The sequence below is a fragment of the Trematomus bernacchii genome, unplaced genomic scaffold (genome assembly GCF_902827165.1).
Source record: "Trematomus bernacchii unplaced genomic scaffold, fTreBer1.1, whole genome shotgun sequence".
Lineage (NCBI taxonomy): Eukaryota > Metazoa > Chordata > Actinopteri > Perciformes > Nototheniidae > Trematomus > Trematomus bernacchii.
This window is the reverse complement of record NW_022987641.1, coordinates 3247011-3267133: the sequence shown is the minus strand read 5'-3', so window position 1 is coordinate 3267133 and position 20123 is coordinate 3247011. Positions and strand designations below refer to the sequence as shown.

The 20123-nt window shown below is 42.4% G+C and overlaps 1 protein-coding gene across 1 annotated transcript in view; it reads right to left on the bottom strand.

Annotated features, from left to right (window-relative positions):
- The window catches only part of snd1 (staphylococcal nuclease and tudor domain containing 1), a 181060-nt gene that overhangs the window by 6290 nt on the left and 154647 nt on the right, over positions 1-20123 (bottom strand). Inside the window, exons 19-22 of the mRNA XM_034133336.1 lie at positions 18969-19092; positions 17115-17184; positions 14768-14881; positions 10460-10663 (exon numbers count right to left, since the gene is read on the bottom strand). Coding sequence (XP_033989227.1) covers positions 10460-10663; positions 14768-14881; positions 17115-17184; positions 18969-19092 — 512 coding nt within the window. The remainder of the gene's footprint in view (positions 1-10459; positions 10664-14767; positions 14882-17114; positions 17185-18968; positions 19093-20123) is intronic.

The following is a 20123-nucleotide window of genomic DNA, read 5'->3' as shown; positions in this document are numbered from 1 at the left end:
CTGCAGATACACTCTTTACAACATCAGGAGGATACGTCCCCTCCTGACCCAGAAAGCAACGCAACTTCTGGTCCAGGCTCTCGTCATCTCACGCCTAGACTACTGCAACTCCCTCCTGGCTGGTCTACCTGCATGTGCCATCCGACCTCTGCAGCTCATCCAGAATGCAGCGGCTCGTCTGGTCTACAACCTTCCTAAATTCTCCCACACCACACCGCTCCTCCGCTCCCTTCACTGGCTTCCAGTAACTGCTAGAATCCACTTCAAGACACTGGTACTAGCGTACCATGCTGTGAATGGATCTGGCCCTTCTTACATCCAGGACATGGTTAAACCATACACTCCACGTGCACTCCGCTCTGCATCAGCCAAACGGCTTGCTGCACCCGCACTACGAGGGGGACCCAAGTTCCCATCAGCAAAAACACGTTGGTTTGCTATCCTGGCTCCAAAATGGTGGAATGAGCTCCCCATTGACATCAGGACAGCAGAAAGCTTGCACATCTTCCGGTGCAGACTAAAAACTCATCTCCTTCGACTCCACTTCGAGCGATAGAACTACTAACAAAGCACTTATATACTAACAAAGGACTGGCTTATCTAAAGCCAGTTGAGTAGCACTTGAAATGTTTTGGCTCTATGAAACCTGATGTACTTATATGATTCTGTTTTCTTCAAGTTTGTATCTTCTTGGTCGAATGCATTTATTGTAAGTCGCTTTGGATAAAAGCGTCAGCTAAATGCAATGTAATGTAATAATGTAACAGCCTCCCAGACAAGAGCAGTTAAACCACAAAAAGACTAAAACTGCCACTCACTCCCTTTTGTCGTTGTTTCTTTGTTGCTGCATTGCTCTTCTTTTTTCCTGATGCTCTCTCAATTGTCATTACATCTTGTTTCATTCTCCCTCCGCCTGCCATCTCGGTCTCCTTTTGACTCTTCCAAAAGCAAAAAAACTATGCACAAGACAGGTCGCCGTCAGAGCATTTGCTGGAACATAACTTTGGCTTTTATGTCTGTAACTCACTCTGTTTCAAGTTGAGTGTTCTTAGCTTAGCTGAGGATTGTAGTCCTAAGAGATGTCTCTTATTCAACATGCCAGTGCATGAATACTGCATGGAGGAAGAGTAGGCCAGGGTTTGGGGAAAGTCTCTTCAGACTTGTCATTGTACAAGTGGTTTAGGAGCGAAAGGCTGGTAACATATCACCAAATTAGACCAGGAAGAGAATCCTCGTGTGCACAGACAAGGGAAGGTCAGTTTCTGAGTAAATGTAGGAAGGAAAGAATGCTATTAAAATTGCATATTTCCTAGATTCATAAATTCAACTGTATATTGTACTCCTTAGAAGAACAAAAGTATTTGATTAATTAACCCAGAAGGGGTGAATAACAAATTAAATAATAATTTTCCAGTACAATTTTTGTATTCTGTAATCAGCATCTGATTTGCATCTGCTACTTGTGTTTCTCTTAACTTTCCACTGCAGAAAGCATTTTTGTAGCTATCGATGATGTAAGAGATTCTTGTTTGCTGTAAACTGCAGAAATCGCTGTTTTTGCAGAAAATAACTTGCACGTTGACATCAATCTCAGTCAAATCAGTTTACATCAGTCTGATTATTTTAGAGAAATCTGTAAAAAAATGATAACACTAAAAAAAGAAGAGCCTTACATGTACATAACGTGTATAAGCAGGGGTGCACATAACTGGTACGCAGGTACGCATGCGCGGCAACAATCAGAAATGCGTACCGTCACTTGTGTCACAAAGCGCATTTGCGTACCGACGTACTTGTGAAGCTTTTCCAGAAGGCGGTTAGATCACCGGACGACAGAGTCGGTCTCCGTGTGCACAGACAGGGCTGCTGTTAACGTCGGTCTGTACAGCAGCCCTGCGCTAAAACAGCTGATCACAACGTTCACACGCTCCGCGGTCACGAAGCTCTGTACTCCACCCCCGCCCCCCCCCCCCCCCCGTTGACAATCGCCAGAAGTTGGAGTACCCCCCCCCCCCCCGTTGACAATCGCCAGAAGTTGGAGTACCAAACACTGACTCCAGGTACTCATCTGAGTACCTCACTGAGAAAGTTGTGTGCACCCCTGTGTACAAGTGTCATTGGCCCTATCAGGGGTACACTGAGAAAACGCCATGTTGCACGCTGGCCCCCCCCAGCATGGCTGTCGGAGGAGATCAGCCGCTTTGGAGGGAACGTGGCATGACAAGCCCACCAGCGTGGGTTCATAGAGTTAAGGAGGACACACATTTAAACACATGCCCACACACACGCACACAACAACTGCAAGAACCAACAACAGATATTACAAAAAACATTCTCCAATGTTCTCTAAGGGGCACTGGAAAGAAAACAAGTCTTACGTAAACACTAATGTAACATAGAAATATGTCTCGCACACACACACTAACTTGTATAAAGGCTGCGTTAAGAGTTTGCTCTTCCTTCTCTCCAATATCTATTTTCTATCTCCCGAGAGGTCACACTCAAAGTAATCTAAGTTGGAACAATGTGGAGCCTGCACTCCCTCCCTGACAATCCTCTGCTCACCCTCAGGGGGTGTGTGTGGGGGGAGGACATAGTGTGCGACTGTGTGTGTGTGTGTGTGCATCTGCAGAAGATGGAATGGCGTTTGGGAAGTGGCGCGTGTCAGCTAGGACATGTCAAAAGGGCCCTCAGAGCAGCTGCAGCAGGGGAGGCAACCGCTTGTGCAAAAGTGTGTGTGTGTGTGGGTGTGTGTGTGTGTGTGTGTGTGTGTGTGGTGTGTGTGTGTGTGTGTGTGTGTGTGTGGGTGTGTGTGTGTGTGTGTATATGTGTATGTGTATGTGTATGTGTATGTGTGTGTGTGTGTGTGGGTGTGTGTGTGTGTGTGTATGTGTGTGTGTGTGTATATGTGTGTATATGTGTATGTGTGTGTGTGTATGTGTGTATGTGTGTGTGTGTGTGTGTGTGTGTGTGTGTGTGTGTGTGTGTGTGTGTGTGCGCCTCCAGTCAATAACAGGGGAGCAGAAAATGTCCATTAAAAAGGCCCCATCTTTAACTCTTCTTGTAAATTAGGTATTGAGCCATCGGTGGGGAGCGGTCATGCTGCCACACACACATCAAGCCGTGTGTGTTCCCTGCAGTGTTTTCGGGTAAGAAGTGGGGTTCTTGATGGACTTTGACAGGCATTGGGTTTGAACATGGAGGGTAGTGGCCTGAAAGTCAGTCTTTGGTGGTCAGCATACGGCTAATAGCCATCTACTGTATAGATAACAATGTTGTTGCTTTACTGGGAAACATACATTTGAATCCCCGCATTTTGTTCATTTTTTTCCTTTGGTTGTGTGAGGTTTAAACGTTTTGCATTTTTCTTGTTTGCCTCCATTCTATTGAAAAAAACAAAAACATTTGTGTATGAGAGACCAGCACGTGTCCTATGTTCTTTCTCACTGCTGGAGGACAGCTGAGAAGAGACAACAGCAACGACACGACATGAAACGTTTGCCCACAAGGCCTTATTCTGGTACCGTGAACCTACTGTGTAGAAACACCAATGTTCCCATGAGGCATATCATCAGTGTCCAAAGCAGTGCCGGAGCAGCAGACCCCATCACAGGAGCCTCCTCACTGTAGGCTGTGTACCAAACAGCACAACTGCTCTTTGATAAATGGAAGAAGCCATCCCTTGAGGCATCCTGGGCCTCCTTCCTGATTTCCTGTATGGATTCCTCACATGCAGCTCTAGGTGTGACTACACTTCTAAGCACACCATTTCATCTTCATCGACAGATACTACCCCCATTAACACAATTACTGCAGCCGCTATTAACTACACCAGGGACTCCAATGACAACTACCCCCCACTACCTGTGAGGCAGTTTGTGTGAAAAGACACTGATGAATAAATGAAAAAAACCTTCATCTCACATGAGCCACAACCTAAAGGCTGCCATTTTGGCCCCACACGGTACTTCAAAAGCCCTCATACATGAAGAGCAAGGCATCATGCAGCTACATTACAGGAAAGAAGATAAATGGAAAAAACTAAACTTCCTTTCCCAGGGGGATGCTGGCTAATTAAAGATTCAAGGATTCTCATCTGCAGCTTTCACTCTCAGGGAGCCGCATAACAGCTGTTTTCCCCATCATTTATTTTCCTGCTGACACACACACAACTCTGTGATACCTTAATGAAGATCTTAAGCATGTCTTCACAAAAGGATGTGTGAATACTTCCTTATCTCTAGTAGGGAACGTAATGAAATCGAATGAATCGATACAGAAGGCTTCATTGTTGTTGTTGATTGAAAATAATTGTGCTGGCAAGGGATTGACAGACACATCCAAGTTTGTAATTGACTTGTAATTAGCAAACAGGAGATCATTAGCTTGTAACGCTAATGAAGTTTTGGGGGGCTAGCACCGCTGTCAGTTAGCTGAGGTGACCGGGCGAGACGCACGGCACCGGGGGGGGGCCAGAGTTTGAATCAGTCATGTAGTTGGCCATCGCTGACAGGAAACACTGGTGAAAGCAGCAGAGCACAAAAGATAGTGCTTCTAACCACTCACCCATCTTCCAATTGAGCCGTCATGACAGATTCATTACAGCCCCATCTGCGACCAAAAATATATATCAGAGTCAAAGATAGTTGCTGCAGGCACTAAATACTCCTGTACCCAATCAGGTAGAAAGAACAAATACATTATTAGTCAATCTGATATCTATTAAGCCCACACTTTTTCTCATTTAAATGTTAGCCTACACACCATTTGTGTCTCCCTACTGTATGCCTTCACTTAAAATGTCATAAAAGAGAGGCATTCATGTCAACCCAGTGTGGGTTCACAGGGCAGAATGGGCTGATGCAAGTTGCAAATAATTGCAGATAACAGCATTTTAACTCACAGCATTTTAAATCACAGCTCATTGCGAGGCCAACACCAGGTCTGATCTGAGTGCCTCTCCACTTTAATTCATGGGGATTATTGTTCATCATGACAGGGCAACCAAAGAACAAATTCAAATCAAAGCACGCAGGAGCCAAACGAGCCGCTTCCCATCGCAGACTAATGAAATCCTCAAGCTCAGTTTGGATAACACGAATAGCGAAGGTTATAAAAAGAACAGGGGGGAGAAGAGGAAATGTGCATTAGTAAAGAAGTCTCTGAGTGGAGAAGATAAGTAAGAGTGCTGTGCAAAAGCCAGGAAAATTGAGGTGGAAGAGGAACAGAGAGTACAGGGGCAAGTAAACAAGAAAGAAGTGATGAAGAGGAGAGCAGTGGAGAAGATGAAAGGCGATGGAATGAGAGGAGGAAATGTTGAGTGAAAGCAGACTCTGAACAATGAGTGGAAACTGTGTTTCAGTGAGTGAGTGGCTGCCAGTGAGGCAAAGTGCCATTCAAGCACTGGATGTTGCCAGTACATTTTAAGGATGGCTCAGTAAATCTACTGAGCCTGAGGTGGAGAAGGCATGAATACAGTGTGTAAGTTTCAGGTCATAGTAAGAAAGAAAAAGTCAAATGTGGTTTGCAGCCTGTCTTTTGAAACACACAAGGAACCCAACAGGAAGTTTATTAAGTTTATTGTTGGGCAAACACCAGTCACCTTCTGGTCGCCAAAGCTGTCATATTCTAAGTAATAATTCCTTATATTAAAAAGATGTTCAGATTATACTTAAAGAGTGAAACCCCCAAATCAAAAAGATATATTGTCCTTGATTATTTTTGCAATTTATTATTTTAGTGTTGCAGATATTGACTGCAGACATGTCTTCCTTCTCTCCAGTATAATATAAATAGATTGTTGCTTTGTCTGTAAAGCTCAAAGTGACAAAAAAATACATTTGTAGAAATCTCAACAGCAATGTCTCTTTCACAAATTGTGTAGATAATCTGGAATATCAAGGTCACGATTTCTGGAAAAAGACATTGGTGTTGGGTTTTTGAGCTGCAATACCTGCATGTAGGTATCTTATATTGGATAGAATGCAGACAGACTCAGCAAATAACACCTAAAGAAAGTAGGCCAAAAAATAGAACTACAAATCAACATTTTTGGATGTGGGGGAAAATGGCCCCTTTAAGTTATACTATTGTTACATTTTTGCTGATGCCTTTTTGATTGAACATAAACACTTTCTTGCGATTTGTGACAGGGAAAATCGATGCACTCATATCTACGCATTTCCTAGATTTGACTGAAGGGAAGAAACAGATTTTGTTCACAACTCAAGGCAATCAGACCAAATGACCTGACACTAAACACTGACTATGGCTGCCAGGAGCAACCGTTACTGTTCTGCTTCGCCAACAGCTTTTTTTAAATGGTACCAACATTAAGATTTCATGTTGCAATTGTACCTGACAACGTGTTGGCCATTACCGAGACTTTGGCAACAATCAAATAAGATTTCTACAAAAGCTGAAATTAAAATGTCTGAGTAGTGAAAGAGAGAATGAGCAGACGGAGAAATAAGGACATGAAAAATGTGATGTAGTAAGACCCGATGGATGTAGTCTTTCTTCAAGAGAAAAGATGTGAGTTACTGGCCCCTGATGCCTGAACTGTTGTGTCTACTGTATAAAATGTAAAGCGCATTAATGTCCCTTCTGTTTCCAATGCTGTGCCGGTCATCAAGCAATGATATCGCTCTCAGTCAATAATCTAAAAATCAGAGCCTCGTGCAGGAGGACTACACACGATATGCCAGATGTAGAACAGATTAAACTCTATATGACATTAAATCTGTCTACTGTAAGTGTAAATACAGTATGTGTGTGCACATAGAATAAATACATATATGATGTTAATCTGCATTTTTGGGTCATTTACTCTTAAGCCCAAAATATTTAAAATGTAGGCCAAATATACTTTAACCCGACAGCTCTCGGTCACTCGGTCAGTTTCTCCTCACTAAGAACAGATTATCAATCGTTAATTTGGTTTACTGATTTTCCATCAGCCTCCTTCTTTGAGTTCCTGCCTCCCTTTTAATATCCCTCTTCCCTCCAATTGGATACAAGCAGCTGGCGTGCATACGATCATCTTTTCGCCTACACTTTTCCCAACGACTGTTTATCCTATGCCGTGATAGTATAGCTGCAACTAAATCCATCCATATGGTGCACATAGTGAGCATCAGTGAATGTAGGGCTTAAAGGCAGAGATACTCTAGAAAAATGACATAAAACCCCAAATGGATGAGCATCCTTCTCTGCTCTCCCTCTCTTGGGACAATGCCATCCTCAAAGACTGGTGTTAACCTTCAGTGCACTTATGACTGACTATTGATAGTCACTGAAGTGCCAGTGAATATTAGGGCCCATCTGTTACGCAATGCTTAGAGCGAGAGTACAGATTACAATGACCATGTTCCAATCCCCTGGAATGGATAATGAATAAAGAATAGAGCCAAAATGGAACAGATATGAAGGACAAAAGTCACTTTTACAAGGAGGCTGATAGTCTGGACGAGTGAGAGGAGAGAAAGGAGGAAAGAAAGAGCTCAGGGAGAGCCGGTTTGGATAGCACACTATCAAAGGCTCGGGGGGAACTTTCTATAAAAGAGGGGGAGAATGGGGGCACGGATCCAGAGGTCAACAAAAGGTTGTTTCTTGGAACATTTCATGGCTCCACTGCCCCTGCGAGATAACATTTTCTGTTGTGGCACCAGCAGCAGCTGCAGCGCTGTTCATGAGAAATGCACCCTGCAAACAAATGACTCTACATCTACTTTAAATGACAAAAAAAGGGACATTTCACAGCAAATATATGTCAAATGTAAAGGCCTTCATCGAAAGCAGGAGTCTGAAGGTGCATATCATATAGGGATGGGTGAAATTGAAAGAATAACATATTCACAATGGTTTTGATTTACAACATCAAAACATTCCCTGTCCATGCTATGGCTGCAATTTCATTCTCTACCCATTTTGTTCTGAACAACCAGGATCATTTGGTCTACAAGATGACAGATTTGTTAAAGTCATTTCCCAAATATCAGGGTGATGTTTTGAAATGTCTTGTACCAATTGACCAGCAATCCAAAACCAAAACATTAAACATAACTAGACAAACAGCATTTCAAAGCTATATTGACACATTTCTTTAAAATGAAGTTTGAAAAACGGCAGAGGGAATAAATCCCTTGCAACATATTGGATTTCTCCAAGGGCTCAACTAATCCATATAGTCAATAATCTTTTATCATCTCTAATAAAGCCTTAAAGACCAGAAAGGGAACCATGTAAGCTCCATCACTGCTCAGGTAGAGGACTTCTCGCTGGGCAATGTGGCGACTATATACATCAGAACTGCTAAACCCACACATTCTATAAATCAGACACACATTTACGTGTTTGAAATGTTGCCTAATCACACTTGGGCTTGTTGGTCTTTGAGTTTGGAAGCAGACGTGATGGGTGAAATTATCCACAAGAAATGCTGCAGAGCTTACTTCAACACTCACTTGTAAGCACATTGGCAACACGGCTGCTTGTTAAGCTTTCTCCAGATCAAAACATTTGTCAGTAAGGGAGAGGCGAATGCTGGAGATGCAGCTGTTGAATACTAAAAAGAAACCAACAAAAACCTAAATCTGCACAGTCTATAAGCCTATTAGTGGTATGGCTGAAAGGTTTTAATCACTGTCCTTTGTCTATAGGGTCCATTACCCAGAGACTGCATTATAGTTCCTGGCTACTCTTGAGAGGTCAGGGGTCAAAACACTCTTACAATGATGCACAGTGCTTTATTGACTGACTAAAGAGGCGGCAAGTGCTTTTATTGGTGTGAACAAGAATGAGTTAGTAACTACATCGCCATGTGTGAGTGGAAGAACAAATGTGTTCCTGCCACCAGCCTCTAATGTACAGGAATATATATTTTCATTATGTTTATGAACAATTACACTCTAGTGGACATACTTGTCTGTTCCATTGAGCATTGCACTTTAAAACAAAATAACAGAGTGTCTAATATTGGGCTTGTACGTAAGCGGTAATTGCAGCAGGAATAAATATCCTCCGTTTTTCTTTATCTTTCGTGTACAGAGCGGCGCTGCGTCTGCTGGGAGAATAAGCATAATGAGAGGAAAGTAAATGAAGGACGCTTCACGGTTTGACAAAATGGCTGCCATCTGAGGCAAATTGTAAAGGTGTGTTAATTGTGCGGATGTGGATTGACAAGTGTGGAGAGGTATTGCGTGTCTAGTGCCACAGTGCTCACATTTGAAAACCTGCAGGCATTTAATGTGATACTAGCCTCCATTTATAAAAGGAAATCCATACATGACAAACTGAGATGGAAACGACTGGGCGGATACATGCTAGCATAGATATGTTGTAATTATAGGACTGCTAGAGAGCCATAGGCGGGATATGGACCCTTTTCACATGAAATAATACACAAGGGGCCCATTTGCCGATGACAATAGTAAACATTTAGTGCACCGTTAAAAAATGTATCACCTCCTACCATTAGTTTGATTGGTGGCATTGTCTATTTACAACAGCGCTGACACAAATATTGATCCATACTCTGCATTTTGACAGCACTGTGAGCCACTGAGTAACATGAAGTAGGTTGAGAATAATAAGTCATATTTTGAAAGAAAGATGAGATTTTCTGTTTGACATACAGTATGCACACAACAGTGAGAGTAGAGCCGGGAAATCAATAGAAAATGTACAGAAACTGACATTCCTGTATGGATCCCTAACTGTTCAATAAAAGCAATATTTCACACAGGCAGTTCATGCACATAAGAGTAGGGATGGCTTAACTGTTATTATTAAATAGAGCTTGAACGCATAATAATGGTATATGATTGAACCTGTGATATTTAGCAAATCAGGAACAGTATGTGCTGTTGACAGATAACGTAAACTACCTATTACAACACAGATTGTTCACAATGTGGCAATATCAAAGGGAAAAAAAGGTGCATCCGTTCAGGTTTATAAGCACTTTTGAATGTTTTTTCCTCGGATCAGGTGGAAAAAAAACTCCAACATGATACAGTGTGCCGATCGCATTTTGTCATGGTGCATACACAACTGTTCAGTAGCTAAGAAAGAATACGATTTGGACTTGTTTCTACATTGAAGTAAAACAGTTCAATCTTACCATTATTATAAAGAACTATCAGTGTCGGTCAGCACTGTTTTCCAAATGTGGATCCACTGAACACAGAAAGCCAAATCTGTACTGTAACCAGTTATTTGGCAATATAATTAACCATGACTGCTTAGTCTACAGCCCCAGTGAGACCCTAACTGTCATTTACTTGAAAATAGAGAGTCATTGGTTGCCTAAAAGTGAAAACAAGCAATCGACTCAGGGAGAGAAACAGAAGAAGCCTCCAATTTATTTTTATGTCTTCAATAGATCTATTGAAATTGCTTCATTTACCACAAATGCCTCCCAATCGCCAGCTTTTCATCCCTCCATCTCATCACTTACCATCTTCTTCAGGTGCTTCTCCTTGCGGACGTCCACCATGACCATGCCCTCCTTGACCAGGCCCAGGCCCACATCGTCCTTAGTGTCTCCGAACTGTATGGTGACATGTGGGCAGCTGGCACCCGTGTACTCCACGTTCATCAGGCACTGGCTGTTCTGGATGTCCCGCACAACGCAGTCCACCACGTCCGCACGGACATCCTCCTGAAGAAGCAGGGGGTGATAGAAGAAGGGGTAAGGAAGAAAGAGGAGGTGAGGGAAGCACAGGAGTGGGGCAGTAATGGATGGTGGGTTTAAAGAAGGTGGACAAAAGAAGAAAATAGAAGGAGAAAGGGAGGGAGAAAGGGATAATTACTATGTTATCAGTAATTGCTCTTAAATATATGCATACAAACACACAAATACATGCAATGCAGAGGCTGATAAAACCCCTTATGTATGCATGAGCCTCACTGTGGAATTGGATTTCTGTTGGAGGAAAAAAACTTTTAAGAAAGTGGGAGAAAGCCTTTACATGTTCACTTGGTTGCGTTGAAGGGGAAGAACACATTGGCGAACATCATTCTCAGGTCGATTACAATTACATGATCACTCACAAAGTCAGTCACGTAGCACGGCAATTATCTAATCAACTATCTCAAGAGATTTGAGTTTGGCTGAACTGTATAATGGTCTGACTCTCACCCTCCCTCATCCTCCTCATTTCTTCAGTTAGTTACCTTGCTCTCTCTTCTTCCTAACCTTCTAGAAAGTGAAAGGCCAGCGTTTGATTAAACACATGGTGGAGAAGGAGGTGGAAGAGCTGAAATGCAATCCTGACCCCACGTCCTCCAGCAGTCTGGGCGGAAAAGCGAGAAAAACAAGGGAGCTGCATTTTCAGAGGCAGGATGACACTTAAAAACAAAAATCAGTCCCTGGCCATCATCCATCCCTCCCCTACACCATCCATCTCTTCGCTTTCCTTCTTTCTCGCCCCGGGTCTTGTCTCCATGGCAACCCCCTTCGAGCTAGCCGCCCTTGGGTATATGTGTGTCTTGTGTGTGTGTGTTTGTGTGAGCGTGTGTGGGCAGGGAAGCTTGTTCAAGGCACAAAACTAAGGGCCTTTTTTGTCCCCGCTCTCCCCCCGGTCAACTTGTCACAGGCGCTGCAGGGGAGCTCGGGGCGGGAGAGAGGCAGTGTGTGATGGAGAGACAGAGGGAGAGATAGAGAGCAGACACAGGGTGAGAGATAAGAAGGAGACGCAAAGAGACAGTGTTATAGAACAAGAATCCTTTGACGCTCATGAGGCGCTGATACAAAATTAATGAGAGCCTTCTAGTGACCCTCTGTTGTCCGCCATATGTGCAGAACAGCCCTAGTTACAGCACTCCAATGTGTTAAATCAGGTCAACATATTTGCATTTTACCAACTGTTATGCAATGTAGTTGGAAGTGCAGTTAGGTATTGTTTTCGTTTTTTTAATGAAGCCAATACAGTTACTCAGTTTCAACCAACAAATGTGTACATATTGTTTTGTAGGAAATCAGTCATTAACTGGGAAATTAAGCCTATTGATCAAATATCAATACGCACTAACTTTTATTCATGTATTTTATACCGGTGTTATTCTATATTAGCTTGTTTTATGTTTATTTTATTCTCTTTGCTTTTTAATAATGTGTTTCTGCTGCACAATTTCCTAATGCTCTAAATGTTTTTCATTTTTGTAAAGCACTTTGAATTGCCTTGAGTTGAAAGGTGCTTTATAAATAAACTTGCCTTGGCTTACACAAAATTCCTCGTCTGATTCAGAAGTGTAGAACCTTTGAGTATGAAAAAACGTTGCCATGCGACACATTCATGAAGTCATGCTTCACAAAAATATATAAAATAGAGTTCATCCAATATCAATAAGTTGAATTATTTACATAGAAATGGCCGGGTAGATCTGTAGTTTCAAACTTTGCGTTCTCTAGTTATCTTTCCTTTTCCCGGAAAATCTAGATATGTGTGGATTATTTGCACGACAAAAAAGGGAAGAGGAAAGTAATATGGCGGTGAGTAAGTCATGCTAATGAGTAAAATGAAGTGTTTGGAGGGACGCATTACTTATAACAACCTTTTAACTTCCAGTTGTTTAAAGCCGACTATTGTGTGGTTGGACTTTTTGAGCGCACTCTTGGCATAAACTACTTTCTTTAATTAGCTGACCGGGGACAATAAAGAGGTGGCAGTCAGTCCTGAGTGCAGGCAGCTGAGACTTCACATCCCTAATAAAAATGGAGTAATAGTTTGAAAAATGTGGTAGCAGTGGCTCAGATAGAGGTAACTGCCGCAGTCAGTTGTCATGGAGATGATGTGTGCATTGTGCTTTGTCAAGTTACTGGCACACCTTTCAGGTTTTTTTCCTCCAAAACAACAAAACATTGACAGTGCACCTGCCGTTTCTTTTAAAGATATTATGAAATTTCACTAGAAAACAGGAGCATCATTTTGTTCTAGTGGCAGGATTTTGGAGGGAGATGATTCAAAGAAGCCATTGTGAAGACAGACATTTTGTGAAGGGCATCAGGTGTCAGGTTGTGACACAAAGACAACAACTTTCTCATTGAGCAGCAGCAAAAGGCGAAGCACAAGTGAGTTACCGTGCTGTCAGCGCGAGTGACACAGTAAAAAGCTTCAGATAAACACACACGGCAAACACATCAAAAGGCAAACCAAGAGCAAAGAGAAACAACAGGAAAAAGGTTAGACAGATGCAGAGTGACAGAGAAAGAGTGAGCAGGAAAGGTGGAAGCTGCATGTCAACCCCTAACATGTGGGAAAGCTTCAGACTGTGTGTGTGTGTGTCTGGGGGCTGTATAGTGTAGGTGGTGCCTTTGTTCCCTGGGCTGGACCAACAGATGGGCCACTTCATCCTTCAGGAGACACTGACTCATGAGACAGGTGACAGCATGCCCCACACACACACACACACACACACACACACACACACACACACACACACACACACACACACACACACACACACACACACACACACACACACACACACACACACACACACACACACACACACACACACACACACACACACACACACACACACACACACACACACACACACACACACACACACACACACACACACACACACACACACACACACACACACACACACACACACACACACACACACACACACACACACACACACACACACACACACACACACATCTATATTTAGATTAAAAAAAATGTGGGCTTCACATTTTTATTTTTATTATAAATAAAACAAATACAAAACAGGCTCATATTTACGACAAGAGCCTCTAAACTACCCATAAAGTTGAATTGACGTCTCTCTAAACACTAGCAACACTATAACCGTCATAAAGGTAGGATTTATTGCACGACTGCTGTATTAGATTGCATTACCTTTAGATAGATGTACATGATAAAATGGAAACTGAGTGTCGATAAATAATCCAAATCAGCAGCAAGCAAGCGTGTACATTGTGAAAACTAGTCTTTAATTCTAGGAACAAACATCCTAATGCTTATCTAGGCTAAGTAGAACAAATACTCTTTAAAGTAACACACATGCACGCACACACACAAACACACAACCAATTTAAGACAGGGCTTAGTACTGTGCCAATCAGGCATGTCCCTAAAAAAAACATCAACAGTTTGTATCTGTGCAAACTATTCATGCTGCCGGCTCAGGAGGCTTCCAATGAGTTGACCCCCTGACACACAGTCACTCACACACACACACAGAGACAAGCACACACACCGGAGGTTGAGTCAACACACTTGTGTAAACAAGAAGATTAAGGATGCAAAAAAATAGGAACTGCTGTTGGGCTATCAGATGGACATTTATATGCATAAACACTTCCCCATGAAGTACATGCATCTATAGGATGGCAGGCAGGCTGGGTTATTGAAGAAATATTGTATACTGTACCTTATCAAATTGTCCATGAAACATTAATGTCTCTCTGCTACTATGTCAATTATTCTATAATTGTTTGCAACAAAGTAAATCAATGGATCAGTGTTGGTCGTCGCTCCGACTGCTTGTACTCCATGCATTATGTATGAGCAGAATTTTCTTGCTCGGAATGAAAACTGGTCCCTGTCTGTCAGTTACAGACTTATCACCTCGTGCGATAAGTCAAACTCAAACAGATAGTGTGTCTCGCCAGAAAAGTCAACTTTCAAATGCTAGCGGAAAATGAGACGGAAGACGTTGATATCTCGAAAAGTTAATTCTGAGGCCTTCAGCCGCGACACATATCTCTACTCGGCACTTGACTTACGTCCAACGGGACCTGGATGTAGGCGAGGGCGTGCTCGGTGGCCTGTGCGGGCAGGGTCCGGGTGCTGAAGGCGGGGGGGATGGCAGCCAGACGAGTGGATGACACAACTTCTCTCTGAGGGGGGAAACAGAACACACTCAATAAAATACATTCAGGGTGTTTATCTGTGCTATGATACGTTGACACACAGCAGCATTTGTTGTTCTGTGTTATCAAGACCAAATATTGAAGCTGTAATTTAATTCTTGTTTTAAAAAGGTAACAAAGATTTACTCTTGGTTTATGTCTGAGGTTTTGAGATAGTAAAGTTAAGCTCCAACAGTTGGAGTGTATGTCTGTGGTGATGACTTTGTCTAAGCGAACATGACAGAGACATCCATCTCTCCTGCTACGACTGCAGCAAAGCAAGCCAAGCAAGAGATGTCAAGGGCTGTTCAGTTTGGATACAAATAAGAAAAACAAATAGTTTGGGATGAAAATTCACATTCTGATTTCTTTACATTACGGAGTGCATCTCACAAATCAAATGCCTCTGCAAGTGAAGGGCATCTTCAAATCAAACACAGCACACACTCGGGCTGTAAATCCATCCCGCACTCCGTCATGTTTCTATTTTACCTCGGTTCTGAATCAATTCTGACATCTTTGTGTCACTTTAACAATGATGGTTTACAACTGTGATAGAAGGACAGATGCCATCTTGTAGCTTAAGGGCTTCATGCCCTTATGTATGTCACCTTAACAATTATTTCACAGCTGTTTCTGCAGCATTATGAAGCCCCTTCACTAAGCTCCATCTGCTCTGTAGATCAGCTACAAACTAAGAGTAAAGACCACAATGGATGTCAAGTTGGCAGTCAGATCTTGACAGATCATAAAACACACTTAAAGCAGTAAAACATACTACTTGCAAGTGTGCATTTGAATACAATTATGCTTGCTATTCATTCAATAACTACAAACTAACAAATACACTTTTTTAAAAGTGTTCCTGAGAGACAATAACCTGGGTTTAATTAAGCAATGATAACAGGAATCACATTTTATGAAATCATTATCTTTCCACGCCTTTAACAATCCTATTTAAAATAAAGATTGGATGTACAGTACAGTAATCAACATGAGCTCTTGTCTCTGTATTCATGCTGACACGCCTACCAACATTTTCATCTTTACTGCTAATTGCAAGGTCAGCACTCCAGTTTGTACATTGCTATATATAAAGCATAATTACAACATTTCCCTGATATGAAGCATAAAAAAGCTCAAACATCTTGTCAGATCTGAGCCATGTGAGCACCACCGCAAGCTTCCTGAAGGGAGACCATGCAGGTGGAAAGTCAGACACATGCAGCCATTAGAATGGGGAGTTAATTTAATGACCCCCCATATCTTAGGTTAATGTGTTCATTGGACTGTACAGTCTAGACAGAGAAGGCCTTGGATGTTTATCATGGAATAAGATTTATCACGGCCATATTTGAGTTTGACAGCACTGTAAATGCTGGCCTTAAAAATAAAAGGCAGAAGTGCTGTTTGTTAATGATCACATCATAATTCAGGGAATGACCTATAGCCGAGATGGGTGGCAATATCACCAACGAATAGCTCGTGACACAGAGGCATGAAATCAAGGCCGGAGTGACTCAACCTTCAATGATGTAAAACCACGGAGAAGGAGGTGGATATCAGCGGTGGTTTTTTTTTTTTCCGGTGCGCCAGGTCGGCCTCGGAGAATCACACTTTCAGCAACATGCCAGGACACATCGCGTCTGCCAGCCAAACCTCGAGCTGTCCCCCGCTCTAAGGTCAGTCACACACTGTGCCGCTCCACTGCCTCATGGGAAATCTCCCGCAGGCCGGGGGTTGGCTGCATGAGCCACTTGGTGATGCAAGCATGTGTACGCACGTCGGCAGAAACGCACACGAAAACGCACTCACGAGGATGCAATGCCTTCGTCATCACAGAAAATGAATAAAATGACTAGAGAGTGGGGGATTTCTGCTTTTGTCATTGTTATGAAAAGAAGGAATAAAAAGCAAACGCTCTTTGCTTCAGTCATAACCGAATGAAGGGAATACACAAACAAGTCTGCATCATATTTGTCCTAAAAACTCCAGCTGAGGATACATAAAGGCGGTTAAGCAAACAACTGGTGTTTGAATAGATGAAAGAACTAGAAAAGAAATCCCTCTTTGGATACGAGAGCGCCTCTGGCTGTGGGTTTGGCCGTTTCTAAACATTGTGATTCGTTTGGAGTCACAAACAACAGCACTATGCTTTAATGATGAGTATGCAACAGGCAACACTTTTAGCACAGTACAATTCGTGGTCACGGTTACTCACGTTGCCGTAGTCAATGTAGAAGACATGAACCTTTGCCGGTGACTCAACTTTCTCCACTCTGGCTCTGTACCTGCAGCAGAAATAGAATAATTGAGAAAGAGGGAGAGAGGCAGACAGAAAGGGGGGGAGAGAGAGAGAGAGAGAGAGAACAGAGGGAAAGGGAGATGAAGACAGAGGGCACAAGAGGAAAAGGAGATGAGTAAATGATTCCGTGCTTATTTCCCTGGGGAGAAGGTGTTGCAGGACCTGTCTGTTGTGATCGGGTCGGAGGAGTGGGAGAGGAAGATCCGGCCGGGGGAGTGAGGGGGGACAGAGGGGATCTATCAGCACGGGGCAGGGATGGGAAAATTGCACAGAGGCCTCTTTGCAATAAAGGACAGACATTTAGACCCATTTTGCCTTGTAGCAAATAACTTCAGTGCATTAGTGATAACCACAAAAGCCCAACATTTTCACTTCGTAAGGTTGGATTTCTTCCAGCACATTCGGCAGGCTGAATGTAATGAAAATAAACTGGATTTCCAGATCAGTGACAGATAAAAGAAAAGTCTCTTTGTGAGAGCTAAACCATACTCATGAATTCATATATGAGCTAAAAAAAAAGGTATGTTTTCCTATAGTTCAGGAAGTGTTTCTGTATCTGACCATTACTTGACACGGACGAGAGAGGGGACGACAACATGGCCGAGAAGCAACAATGGCAAATAATTACGGCCATATGGGCAAAATGTAAAAGACGAGAGAACAAATGAAAGCTAATCAGAGATTTACAAGAGTAATAAAGAACGGCACAGAGAGGAAGAGAAAGAGACAGTGTTTTAGTGACTGATGAACAGAGGTCTTCCTTTTCTATTAACTCCGACTCTGGTGTTCTAAGAAGATTTAAAAGGCGACGAGTTTCTAATTAGGCCCCTAATGAAACAAGCCCACATTCCACATGCATCACAGAATACAAAGCTATGAACTGAGAACAATGTGAATATGAACATAATGAGCTTGCTCTACAAAACTGGAGAAAAAAGACAAAAATCGCAAATGTTTACTACTGGGTGCGGGATTACTGTAACAGGAATACAATTGTTTTTATACAAAACATACTGAAGAACCTGAAGGTCAATATACGTCGACGTGCACCGGTGGCTTGGACATGGGTAGAACATCATATTTATTTTCCCCCCGTTAAAATCTGACAAGGAAGATAAGAGGGAAGAATGTAGGAGGGAAAGGAGAGTACTTGTGTGGAGGGAACATTTGGTTTTTAATCAGTTCTGTGATCGTTTTTTCCACTCTCTCTCTCTCCCTCCCTCGATCACTGTGACTTTTATCTGTCCCCATGACCATCTGTAAACGTCCAACATCCGGTGAGGAGATGAGGTGTGCGCTGTGTGTGTGTGTGTGTGTGTGTGTGTGTGTGTGTGTGTGTGCGCTGTGTGTGTGTGTAACTGTCAAGCCACTGCTGAAAGGCCAAAGCAGAGGCAGAGAGCTAATCACCACCTGTAGGTGTCTGCAGCAAACGCATCACAGGCTGCGAAAGAGACAAGGTAAAAACGAAACGTCGGGTGTTCTCGAGAGGAGAAACACGATTATACGTATATATATATGTCTCAAGGAAATCTAGCTAATCAAACTGTAAAATGTCTCACTTGTGGACTTAGTTTCTGTTCAACATCAATTACTGGCTTGCAAAAGAACTTACTTATAAGGCATTACTTATCTTTGAGTAACTAGCCCAACACTGGTTGCCATGAGAGCAGCTGCTTGATATGTTCAGGATTCAGTAAAGAGCCTCTTGCTGAAGGGTTAAAGTCTTATAAGCTCTTCAATACGATCACGCATATTGAAATGTTTGCTTACCACTCGTCATCAGCAAACTTGGCTATGCAGTAATCCCCCCGGCGGGGGGCGTAGGACCCCTCCACGGGCGGCTGGGCGGCGATCTCTGCTCTCATGGTCTCCATCAGACTCTCCAACTGGCTCCCTGAGAAACACACAGACACACTTAGACTAACAGCTTTTGTTTATTTCTTTAAGTTGCATTTCATTACATCACTATTGGCTGTTTTCATTTTACTTTGAAAAGTGTACAGTTTTGCCTCTATTAGCAGTATACGCCCATAGAGAAGAAGTTACATACTGTATGTGAAGCTGTGTTTGTGTATAATTGGTCTTAAATGTCGTTTTTTAAGCAACAGAGAATTCCTTTATTACTCCTACAGCGGGGACATTAACAGAGATACAGCAATTGTGGCATAGCAAGTAAAACAAAAATGGCCAGACAATAATAAAGACTTAGCTAACTTATTAAATATAGAGGAAGCCCACATTAGTAGTGGAATCAAATTAAAGACAAATAAATACACATCCATGGCTAAAAATGAATAGCAGCGCTGCAATTAATGGGAGTGCTTCTAGTTAGCATTGTTCTGAATTTTGTTGAGATAATTACTTGCCTGCTCCAGCATGGTTTATAATAAAACACCTGGTTTCAGTTGAACAACATCACTGCTTTGGGTAAATTAACTTTCATACAAACAATCAAAGAATACAAATACACACAGCTCTTCAGTCACACAAACATAAAATGCTTATAAAGTGTTACCTCGGGATAAGAAGAAAAGACAATGACATTTAAGGATGATATACTTCAGCTCTAATTGTTTGTCATAATCAACTTCAAACCCAAGTAAACCCAAACTGACCTTTACAGAACTGAGACCAAACATAAATGCTGTAAGCCATTTAGCACCATGCAGCTAATGCTGGTTTGACCCTGCTGGAGACATACAGCTTTGACTAACAGGATCCAGCATAAAATGGGCCTTTACGGCCTATCAAGCCATTATATCATGCACGGCAGACACATTATGGTGGTTTCAAGGTGAGATTGTGGCTGTCGATATGGTGGAGGTTGGAGACATCAGATAGAGAGTCAGTGCTCCATGGAGTCAATGACTGCGGTAAGTGGCAGCTCGATTTGTACCCATCAGTTACAATGAGGGAGATGATTAT